Raw genomic sequence first — 12,414 nt, forward strand, 5'->3', positions numbered from 1 at the left:
TCAGAATGGCACATCTGGTTAAGCATTCTTTTCATGTTTCAAGATGTGTCCGTGTGAAACAGACAAGCAGGACCTGAGTGCTACAGATACAGGTTCTGTTCTGTTATGTAGGAAACAGCAGATGGCTGGACCTTCAGCTTGAGAATGATGCTGACTCGGATCATTCAATTGTAGAGGCAGAGCCTCGCTTGATGGCAAAGCCATTGGTAAGATTTCATCAGATGGGTATTTGCTGTGGCTTTCCTCTGAGGCTGAGAAAGTATGATTTTCGCAAGGTCACCCAGTGGGTTTCCAGAGCCATGTGGGAATTTGAACCCTTGTCTCCCAGAGTCCTAGTCCAACATTCAAATCACAACACTATGCTGGCAATCAACTAGAGTAGATCTGCTGAATCAATTGCTGAATGGTAAGTTAATACCTATGTATATGCTATCAGATTAATGGGTCTACTTCAGCCGGGACTAACAACTGGATTTAGGCAATTCACATCCCGCTGAACATGAAGACATCCATAGTTTTTGTGGATTTTTCAGGCAATGTGGCCATGTTCTGGAAGAGTTTAGCCTGAAAAAACCACAAAAAACTATGGATGCTGGCCATGAAAGCCTTCGACTTCACATGAAGACATCCATTTCATTTAATAGAGCTGGACCATAATCTTAAGAATATTGAGAATGCTGATTTAATGTGTATGTGTGGAAAATGCACATTCATCAAGAGCTTCTGTGGACCACAAGCATTATTCCTGTCATCAGTGTTATCATCAGCTGAACATTCTGAACTGATGACAGGATAATAATAAGATAAGAAGATTTGGAGAGTAATTACACAGATTGCCAAGGAAGTTAATACCAATGCAATCAGTGCTAAGAATTAACTTGTGCCAAATTCATTGCCCTTGAAGTCTTCAGTAAGATGCATGCAGTGGCCAGAAGCATATTTGAATAATTTTGGTCTGGGGATTATCTACAATTAAGCTCCGTAGTTGTCAATGTAAGCATTTTTCCAGTTACAAAAAATGTCCACTGCAGCTTGAAATAAAGGGTCTGCCTATTCCAGGGATTCCTGTGAAGGCTGCAGTGGAACTGCTATCTGTATAGCCAGGTCTCTTCCCATGAAAGGAGCATCCTTCACTGCGCTCCTTTTCTCCACTGGAGGAAATAGTGATCATTCATAAAAATGGGACACATGAGACTGAGATGATGGTCGAGATGATGGTAAATCTGTCTCTTGACCCTAGCAGTACCAGTTTCCTGGGGTTTCCATGTCTACCCCAGAAAGTCTACCAAGTACCTTTCTGTATTTTGCTACCCAAATACAGCTGTCCTGTGACCAAATACTGAAAACACTCATTATGTGTGAGTCTTAATATGATACCATTACTCTGACGTAGTTCTCATAGCAGGGTGCTTCTTGTGCATCAATGAAGCTAAGACATGTCCAAGATCATGAAGTGTCAGATGTGGATTTGCTCTCATCAGATACAAAAGATTTCCCCCCTCAATTTTGTATCCTCTTACCTGGAGGTCCATCTCTGCAAGACTGATAAGCATCCGGGCTATAAATCTTTGCCAAAAGCCAACTGGGACAAAATTCATCTTGAATACCCTTTGGATGGTGTTTGTTGTCTGATGGCGTAAGCCATGAACGTCAAGGGCTGGTTTGGCAGGAAGCAGGTGGGGTAGAAGGTAACTGAAAACAAATGCCACAATCAGGTCACAAATTGCACTTTTCAAACCAGCAAATACCCAGTCTGCTGGACAGAATAGCTTTGGTTTTATACTAAACAGCATAGCAAAAAACATATACATTAAAAGCCTTTGCAACACTGCAGGAAGAGAGGAGCTTTACAACAATCCTGCACAAAGAGACAGGCAAAGAATAGACACAGCTTAGAGGCTCATCTTTTGGAAAGCACTTTGAGCATAAACATGGAGTACTTGTGTTGCTCACGAAAAACAGATTCCCTTAAAAAAAAAATACAGTCAGATACTAACAGATTTCTTCATTTCCCTTAAGCATACAAATGTCTCAAGGATACCTTCCAGGCAAACATATGCCAGTGAGAAACTTCTAATGACCAAACAGATACTGCAGGAACTTCAGCAGATTGGTGCCAGAGGCCCATTATGTGTGCCTTTTTTTCAACTGCTGCTGAATTTCCATTCCACATAAGATGCTGGCACAAAAAGGAGCAAGCTGCTGTCCTCAGAATACCTCTCAGGACTTTGGTTTCACAAAGCAGCATCTCTAATATAACTATAAAACACTCTGAAACTGGTCCGTCTCCCTAATTGTCATCCCCTTTTGTTGATGCATTCGGTAAGAACATGGGACCCAGCCAGATCGCTCAAGTGAGCCATTAATTTAAGAACAAAGTCTGTACCCTGATGGTTCACAAATCCTCCTTGTGACATCTTAGCCAGCAATCTGCCAGTCTCCTGATGCCTGACTCTGAAAACTCAGAGGACGGCCAATGACAATTCAACTCAAGGGTCAAATGCTGTCCTACTCCGTTATAGAATAACAAACAGTTTCATTTATATACCGCTTAATACTGAACAAACAGTGTCTAAGGGATTTACAACGGTAAGCTAATTGCTCCCAACAAGCAGGGTACTCATTTTAGTGACCTCAGAAGGAGGCAAGCCTGAGTCGAGCTTGAGCCCTTTCACTGGAATTGAACTTGCAATGGTTTCAATTATGGTTTTGAGTGAGTGGCTGCAGTATGGGCATTTAACCACTGTGCCACCAGTACATAGAATATGTACTGCAAGGGGAACCCTACTGGGAGACAGACCACCTGCTTTCCATCCCAGAATTAAGCCCCCTCATCTCGGTTTGAAGGATCAGTAGCAGGTGAACAGAGAGACCTTTGCAATGAGACACAGGATAGCTGCTGTCATCCAGAGGAGACAATATGGTCTGACTTAGCATGTTCTTCCATCATGTAAAGGAAGACTCCAGACCAAAGAAGTTCTGGTAGGCAGCAAAACTTACTGGTTAAGGTTAAGACTTATAAGAAGGGAAGCCCTCAGTTCAAAACCTCTTCCTTTGAGCAATATGGGGATCGTGGAACTGATCAACCTCACAGAACTGTTGAGTTACTGTATGTTGATGTTAACATGTTAATGTATGTATGTTAATGTATTATAATGTAAGCTAACCTATATAATATATGACCCAGCGTGGAATATGACTCTGGAGAACAGGATTCGGTACCCAGCTTGGCCACGTAAGCCACTGGATGACTTTGGGCAAGTCACATGCTCTCAGTCTCAGTGGAAGGCAATGGCAAACCCCCTCTGAAGAAACTTCACAAGAAAACCCTATGATAGATTCGCCTTTGTGTTGCCGTAAGTTGGAAGCAACTTGAAGACACACTACAACAACAAGAAATGTATATTGATGTGTATCTTAATTTATGTATGTACATATGCTAAGCAAGCTGAACATTCTTAAAGCGTCTGTCTGTCTGTCTGTCTGTCTGTCTATCTATCTATCTATCTATCTATCTATCTATCTATCTATCTCTGCTTTATAGGCTATGCTTTACTAAGGGAGAGCAAAGTGCATCCTGCATCCTCCCTGCAGCCTCCAGGACCACACACCTCTTTTTCCTAGAGGGAATGAGGCGCATTTTGCCACATTTGTGATCCCCCTGGGCCATTTTAAAACCAAGTGAGGTCTTTTTTAACAACAGAAGGTAAACAGGGGATGCCTTTTGCTCATTTCTTTTTTAAAAAAATGTCCCCTGGGGGCCTAAAATCATGGTGGAAAACCATCCCGACCCTGAGGATGTTTGTAGCATTTGAGGACAGCTCCCAAAAAGTCTCCTGTAGCTAATGCAGCCCCCTATCCTCCCCCAGTCAGCCAACCTTTGCTTTACTGCAACAGCACTGAAGTGCAAAAAAACAGATCTCCTTCTGTGCTGGAGCATCATGCAAGGTGCAAATTGGGAATGTGCCCAATTACACTTCACAGCTGATCAAACCGACAATTGCTTTTCCGGCTAACAATAGGATTGCAAACCCCTCTTGGGCAATCTAGATGGTAATTGCTAGCATCCTGTCAAAATGAACTAACCACAGCAATTGGTGTCAATGAACAGTCACAAAGTTTGCTTGAAGATGCTGCAAAAGAGTGGGCGAAGAAGAGGAAGGCGAGGGATGGGACAGCAATCTGCTTCTTTGCAGTAATTGGCTTGGGAGGGGGGGAAGAGAGACTGAGGTGGGAGAGAAGAGACGAACAAAGTGTGAGGAGCAATGCAATGGCTTGTTAAGCCAGAAAAACAAGACAGAAAAGCTTGAGGTATCTAAAATAAATGCTTCTTTTAAAAAATGTGTACAGTTCCTTATGATCAGCCTTAAGAATCTCATCGCCTAGGTTGGAACAATTCTATAGCAAAGATCTCCAAATACTTCTGGAGATCCCAAGGGAGGAGCAATGAAACCACAATCACTCCATCCAGAGGTGCATGCAATTGACCAGAACTGGGGCAGGTGAAGGGATAGGAGTGAAAGCAACGAAGCACATGATTGCTGATTCTGGAGGGAGTGGATTTGGACACACAAAATCCCATTTCCAACATATGCTAGCACTCTTTCAATTTTGCTGCATCTCCACAAACAACTAAAGCTGAAATAAACATCTGGACAAAAGGAATGACCTCTCCCTACTCCCACTTTGTTTCCAGCTGCCTGGATTAGCTACACTTCTGGTGACAATTACCAGTGTACCTGTTGTTGGCTACCGGCAGCGCAATTTCAAACTTGGCAAGGAACTGGAAATACTGCTCTTCCGTCTGTTGGGTGAACCCTGTCCCAACCAGTAGCATCCGCAGATCCTCAGCTTTGATCACGCCGTTCTTAGCAACTGACTTTGAGCTTTTGATGTTGAAGATTCTTTGCAGGCATTCCGACAACCAAACTGGGTCGAGGAAATAGAGGTTTCTCAGGCCGTGGCTTGTATCTGGGAAGTGCAACAGCGTTCCCGTTTCTATCAGGAAATTCATGGCTGGGGTGAAAGGAAAACACGGGGGTCAGGTCAGGAGTACAACAGTCTATTGTGAGAATAATAATAACAACGGCAAAAGCAACAGCAACAGCAATGATGTTGTAGAGGTGTGTAAGGTTGTCACTATAGCTCAGAAGCTGAAGGTACATCTTGAAATTCACCAACAAAAATGGGAACCCAGCAGCAGAGGTTTTACTGTCCGCTCCTTCTCTCTGAACACAACCATCTACAAGGTGGGCACCAGGTGTGCCAATGAAGAGAAGAAGGATTTTGTCAAAGCAATGGGGGAAAATAGGCAGGAAAAACTGCAATGTCTGGGCACCCTCTCCACTGCAAAATGCTAAAGGAACCACCAAACAGTGCTGTTATTAGAAAGGAGGCATGGCAATATATAGGAACACAAAGAGCTGAATTGGGACCCCAGGAATGCTGGGTTAGATCCAGGGATTCCCTAACCCTGTTGTATTTATTGGCTTTCAAGGAGTTATTACATGTAGACCTACCAGCTTGCAAATCCTCATGATCCCTGATGTCATTGCCAGGAGTTTTCTCTACGATTTCCTCTATTTCCTTGTCTGTTAGATATTGTACATTGTCGCTTTGGCTTCTCCTCTGTTGCTCACCTATGATGGACACTTGGAGGCTCAAGTAACTCCTTGGTATCTGTTAAGTAATACTGAAAATCAATGGCCATCAAAACAGTTGCCATGTTTTACAGATGTTAACATTAAAGTATTGGTTGCTATAAGGGATAACAAATGATTTCTACAATTTTGTCTCCAGTGAGGAGACAAAATATTTCTGTACAGTTTCCACACAATATTTGCACATGCCAATTTTGGAAATTATTCTGCACAGAAATAGGCAGAGGGGTTTTTGCATGAGAATTGTGTGGTTTTGTGCACAATAAACCAATTTCTAAGTAGCCATATAGGTTTTTATGTGTGTGTCACATCGTTGGTTTTTAGCTGTACAAAAACAACAGCCTTGCACAACAAAAATAATGCACAGAAAACAGCACTCTTACACAACAAAATCATCTTCCTATATTTTGTGTACAATTGCTCTTTTCTGTGCAATTTGTGTTTATGCGTGTAAAATCTTTGTTGTGGAAGATTTCGGCTTTTGCACAAGATTTTTCTTATGCAATTCTTTTGTTGTGCAACATTGTTGGGTAACATTTCTGGTTTTTTGCAGAAGATTTATTGGTGTAAAATTTTTGTTGCATGAGATTGCTGGGGGGGATAAGCTAGAATCATGTCATTTCGTATGATAATACAGTCAGATGCAGCATCTCTCCTTCTGGAGTATTGCTAAAGTGTGAATGAATGCAAACAAGGACTGCATGGACCAGTCCTGTGTCAGACGTTATCACACTCCCTCAACTGTTCTGATTTGGCAGAACCAGTCCTAATTCATCTTCTGTCATGCCACTTTTTCATTTCCCTTTAAAATGCCCCAATTTCTCTGCCTTCCTCTGACTTTCCCCCTTTGTGCTTCAATTGCTGCTAATTGAGTTCACAGAAGTAGTTTGCATTCAATTAATTCAAAAGGAGAGAGCAAAGTCTTGCCCTTCCCAATGGGCTCAGGCAAAAGCAAACTGCTGCGGCCTCTCCTAGCTTGTGTGTTCTTCCTCATTTAACAACTTTTGCCATCCTGACCACACTCTGATGTCACCTGGTCGCACATGTTTTTATCTATGAAATGTTGGAGGGTGTGCATTATGAATGCCAACCTGCATCAACCTTGTGTTTACACAAACTAGCCAGCAAGACTATTACTTCTGAAAAGGGCAGATATGTTTTCTAAAAGCTACAAAATTTACCATCCAAGTTAAAAATGACTATACACACCAATCTCCCAACAAGCTTTTGGGAGCCAATAGAACTCCCAGCGTCCTTCATGTTCACAGTGATGTGATAGATCAGATGTCGCAGTCCTTCCAGACCTTCTAGTGTCTTACATGAGATTTCACTGCAACGCAAACCAACAAAGAGATGTTAATATCACATAGTGGTCTAAACAGCTTCTCAGGGTTGCTATCCAGAGTAAAATTGTCGGGGGGTTTGGAGTCTGCATTGGTTTCCTAGGGGACCGTGTCAGTACCCTCAGACACCTTGTATGGCCATGTTCTCGACCCCAGAAGAAGCCTTTCCCCAATAGTAAGGGGCAGTATATAAGCATAAATAAATAAATCTCTCCAATGGCTGATGGCATTATTTTTTAAAATAGATCTAAAAGAATGTTATTTATATACACATTCACTAGATTTCAGAGCGGCTGCCAGGCTGCATCTCCTCTTCCCTATTATTAAACTAGGCTCATTACATTCACTGTTGGGCTTTGACTGTGGTGCATTTGTAAAACTAAGGGCTTGGGGGTGGGCTTTGCCTTGTGGCGGTTGGCACAATCGTCCCTCTGAAGTGCTATTTTGTAAGGAACCACAAGGCTCAGGCCTTCAGTATCAGGTCAGTAAAAGCCTCTTTTCAAAAACCTCTCTTGCAGCTTGGGAACTGCCTTCCTTCTATCGCGCTCTCCTCCTGGTCTCTTTGCTTCTTGCTGTATAGAGGCAGTCTTCTTTGTGCCTTGCCACAAAGCTGCACTCTTACTCACTCCCCACATATTCTCCAGGGTGGAAGGGAGGGAAATATAACAGCAATTTTTGCAGAGACAAACTATATCTTCTGTTCCAAAGCTCCAGTCACCATGGATGGTGGGTGAGGGGAGAAGACCCTCGGGCAGGGATTGGAGATAAGAGCACTTTTGTCTCTGGCCCACAAAAGCTTTCTCATATCTCAAAGCGACTCCAAACAGCACACTGCCTATCCCAATCTTACATTCTGAAGAGCAGTGATGCAGTCAGTTCTAGGTGAAGGATTGTGAATGAAAGAAATTGTTTTAGGGAGACATGAGACAACTGGGAGAGACTATATCGTAGTACCCCAGGAGAGTGTGGGAATAGGATGAGAAAGGGGCTGCCGGAAGTCAAGTGAGTTTTAGAAGAAGGTTGTGAAAGAAGCTTTGGTAGACTTTGGAGAACAGTGTTACTCAGAGATGGAGAGATCTGAATGAATCTTTCAGCCTTGATGAAAACAGGAAGGCAAGAGAAGTGGCATGCAAGAGACAGAGAACTTGAAGACAGAAAGAACATCATGCAAGAGTCCTGTTAATTTATGGACACCAAGTCCATTAAAAAAATTATTTATTTATAAAGGTCTGGCCAATAGATATTCTGAGGAAGATGAACCTGGTACAGGACGCTAACACTGTGCCCTATTCATCTACATCTAATACACAAGCTCAGGAAAAATATATATGGTATGGTCTATAGGGATCTACAGCTTCAGCATGCAAACATAAGATTGCATGAGTGGATGCTCCAAAAAAGAAAATTATCTCTACCTTTAGGAAACTAGCATGTCAAGAAGATGGCTGATGTGACAACACTGTGTGTGCAGTGGGGAGTGTACAGTTAATGGAAAACAAGACCTTACTTACTGTAAGTGTTTCATTGTGATATCTGGGAAACCAGTTGCTCTTGAGCCAGAAGGAGATCGACAGATAGCCAGGACATATGCTCTCAGGGTGGCGATCCTTTCAACCCGGAATTTAGTATCAATCAAGTCAAGGTGAGTTCCCACCACCAACACAATCGAATTGGGTGCTTTGGCCTGGAAAGAGAAAACCTCTAGTGTCACTGCTTTTTCTTGGATCCAAGTATGTCTCCTCACATTTTGAACCTTTGCAAAAAGCAAAAATACGATGTAATCTACTAAACTTCAGTTCCAATCAAATGCTGAAATCATTCAATGGTTTTGGGCCAGGATATTTTGAAGGACCACCTTTACCCAACAGATCACTGGAGGAATACAGGAATCAAGTAAAAACCAGACACTCTTTCTCCAGTCTCTTTGTCTTTTACACTGAATGACCTGGAGGTAGTAAATTAACCCAGCAAAATATCCACAACCACCCCTTCCCTCCATGGCTCAATACCAGGGGAATCCCTGGATATACTGAGAACTTTCAGGCCTAGGGCAAAGCGCTAGGAAAAACCCTCAAGCTCTGGAATAACTGAGCTGGCTAATGGTTCACCTTCCGTGAGTCAGATAGCTTTACTGAGGCTGAAGAATACTAATTGAAAAGTTAGCAACATGCTGTGAAATAAAGCAATAAAAATCTATGCCCCTCTGTTAACATCTCTGAGCAATCTCATGGGCCCTGATGAGGAATTGGTGAGGAATCACCAAGGTGATGAGGAATCACTAAGGCTGCTATCACACTGCAGAATTAATGCAGCTTTAACTGTCATGCCTCCATCCTATGGAAACCTGGGATCTGTCCTGGCAAGGTGGATGCCAACATGGATATCCCCTCTTGCATTTAAAAGGAGCTGACTCTTCTAGGGAGAACCCAAAATGGTCACATATTCCAAGTTACGTGCCACGGGTGGGCAGGATATGACCCTACAATTTGGAAAGGAGTTCTCCTTTCTGTAACTCACTCCTGGAATCCTGAAAATCTAACTACCTCAACAACATCCACTCCACTGAGTATGTGAGTTGCTCACTCTAGCTAATGGGTGACCAACATCTCATCCTCCTTGGTAAGGCAGGCCTGCTTCATTACAGTAAGTCCCATGGTGTTCAGTGGGCCTTATTCTTAGGAATGTGTGTACAGTGGACCCTTCCTATCAATGGATTGGCAACCTGTAGATTTGACCACCTGCGGATCACCATGCCCTATATTATTCAACGGTGATGCATGCATGGGGACATCCAGATGCGTCAGTGTACATGGCACTACCACTGAATAATATGGGGTGTGACAGTCCACATTTCTGACATCTGTGGGGGCCATGCGGAACTGAATCCCTATGGATGGGAAGGGTCCCCGGTACATAAAACTGTAGGCTTAGTTGATTTCATTGGATAGCTTAAATGCTCAAAGAAAATCTAACTGACCAAAATGGTCTTCTGCTTAAACAGGCAAGAGTTTAATTCAGATGAGATGTGCAATGCAAAGACAAGATGTTCAATGGAAAGGCAGATCAGGATTCAAATAATTTTGAATGAATTCTACCTCCTTTGAAAAAAATCAGCTTTGTAGTTCAGAAGCATTTTGGAAGTAACCAAGTGATCAGGTTGATGTGTCTCTTAAAATCAATTTCATTTGGAATCCTACAACATGCTCTGCTGGAGAATACTGCTATTGTAGGCTGTTGACTAGAGTCAGTTGCAACTCCTAGTAAGCAACACCTAGGTTGTTGTTCTTGTTGTGTACTTTTAAGCCATTTCCAACTTCTGGCAACCCTAAGGCAAACCTATTATGGGGTTTTCTTGGCAAGTCTCTTTAGGGGAGATTTACCATTGCCATCATCTGAGGCTGAGACAGTGTGACTTGCCCAAGGTCACCCAATGGGTTTACATGACCAAGCTGGGATTCGAACCCTGGTTTCCAGAGTCATAGTCCAAGGCTCAAACTACTACACCATACTGGCTCTCTTAGCTTAGCTAGGTGTTGTAACACCTAGGTTAGAACAATTTAAATTGAATAATTGTTTGGCTAAGTCTTATTAAAGAAATTCTAAAACTAGTCTCCTTTAATCTATTGGAATACTGGATTCTTCATGCAGTATCTCCCAAACAGTCTGAAAGCCAGCCGCAACTTCCCGCTTACCTCAATATTCAGTAGCCAAAACTGAAGACTTGCAACAGCTTCTTCCCCGAGTGCCAAGTTCCAGACGACTACGTACAAGGCCTTATCTGTGAAGAAACACTGGTTGACTGTTGACATGCTGGTGGGACCCCCGATATCCCAGACGTTAAACTCAACTGAATCCATCTAGTTGGACAAAGAGAAACATTGAGGGAGAGACAACACCCACTGCAGTTAAAGTAAATCAGACAGAGATGATAATGCTCAATGCATAATGAACTCGCACCCTGCATATCTCCATAATGTGTATCAATGGGTATCAATGTTCTGGGTGAAGAAAGACACATTTGTCAAGGGTGGCTATCACTTCTGCACAGGAAATGTAAGCTAATTGCTCCCTGCAAAGGAACCATGCCTCTGCTGTGGCTAGAAAACCATGATCGCTAACGTTCTTTCATTAAATATGGATTCACCTTATTTTTTAAAGACTGCATAGTTACCTTTGGTCTGTAAAGCAGGCATCTTTTGCCTCCTCTTTTTATCTAGGGGAGGGTAAACATTACTCTCCTTTCAGCAGCAAGTAAAAACATTTTGTGCCATCGTGCTTTTTAAACCGATGCGGGCTGAGTTTTTAAATGTCAGATACTAAGGTTGGATATTAAGATATCACTTTAGGCAACAACAGAAATGAGCTGAAGTCATTTCTTGCTGCAAAAAAAAAGGTCTCTCCTGGATCTAAATTGTCCCAGGGAGATGTGGCGAAAATGTTCCCCATACTATCTAGAGGGCATTTGAAGCATTTAAGGGGTAAAAAAGCTTTATCCACCACTGCTCTACAAGAGTTAAAATGACTCTACTGTCCACAGTAAAAGACAAGAAAGATGAAGTAGGCCATGTCTCCCCATTTGAAACTTTTACAACAGCCATGAACTCAGGAAAACCTCGAAAACTTTGGGATCAATGTAAATCTATCATCACTGGTTTTTGTCATTTTTCAAAGGCACAGTTAGTTCTCTTGTCCTGCCTTGGAAGAGAAAACTTTTGAGTCTCTTCATGTTTACCTTCGATTTGAATCCAGATGGTTTCTGAAGCTCCCACTTTGTGGTCTGGATCGTAGCATCATTGGGCATTGATGGGGAAGCTTTCCCTGTTTGCAGAATCTCAATCAACGTGGATTTTCCTTGCCGTGGGGGTCCCACGACGATCATTTTCATCAGGTTGCATTTCTCCGCTTTGCGTAGCTGGGCTCGTAGGTAGGCTAAAATGGTCTTGGGACCTAGTAGGCATAGGAATGCCAAAATGGTCAAACTAAAGTGACAGCAGAAAACTACAGTGAGTTCTTGGTATTCACTTGAATTTGGTTCCAAGACCCACTATGGATACCAAAATCCGGAAGCTCAAGTCCCATTAAATACAATGATGTACTAAAATGATGTCCCTTATATAAAATGGTAAAATAAATGTTTGCTTTTTGGAATATATATATAATATTTTCAACCCATGGATGGTTGAATCCATGGATATGGAGAACCAACTGTATTGGCTACTCCTAGGTTGTGGAATCTTTCCTCCTCCCATGGGAGGTTCGGTTTGGTCTACACAGGCCAAATAAAATGCGCCCCCCCCATCATCTCAATGGAGAGTCCAGATGATGCAATGCCAAATTCCTGAGACTGGCATGAACAGTCCAGATGATGGCAGGCCTGTTTAGCACCAAATCCAGGATACCCTTGTTACAAT

At 42.6% G+C, this 12,414-nt stretch overlaps 1 protein-coding gene across 6 annotated transcripts in view; it reads right to left on the reverse strand.

Annotated features, from left to right (window-relative positions):
- LRRK1 (leucine rich repeat kinase 1) overlaps positions 1 to 12,414 on the reverse strand; it is a 57,160-nt gene that overhangs the window by 15,351 nt on the left and 29,395 nt on the right. For all 6 annotated transcript variants that reach the window (XR_006104652.1, XM_042475300.1, XM_042475299.1 and 3 more), the window contains 7 exons: positions 11,736 to 11,950; positions 10,696 to 10,860; positions 8,515 to 8,687; positions 6,870 to 6,990; positions 5,520 to 5,679; positions 4,740 to 5,016; positions 1,521 to 1,692 (listed from right to left, as the gene is read on the reverse strand). Coding sequence is in view for 5 of the 6 variants with exons in the window: in XM_042475300.1 (XP_042331234.1) it covers positions 1,521 to 1,692; positions 4,740 to 5,016; positions 5,520 to 5,679; positions 6,870 to 6,990; positions 8,515 to 8,687; positions 10,696 to 10,860; positions 11,736 to 11,950 (1,283 nt within the window). In the remaining variant the exon portion in view is untranslated. The remainder of the gene's footprint in view (positions 1 to 1,520; positions 1,693 to 4,739; positions 5,017 to 5,519; positions 5,680 to 6,869; positions 6,991 to 8,514; positions 8,688 to 10,695; positions 10,861 to 11,735; positions 11,951 to 12,414) is intronic.

Source organism: Sceloporus undulatus, chromosome 6 (genome assembly GCF_019175285.1).
Source record: "Sceloporus undulatus isolate JIND9_A2432 ecotype Alabama chromosome 6, SceUnd_v1.1, whole genome shotgun sequence".
Lineage (NCBI taxonomy): Eukaryota > Metazoa > Chordata > Lepidosauria > Squamata > Phrynosomatidae > Sceloporus > Sceloporus undulatus.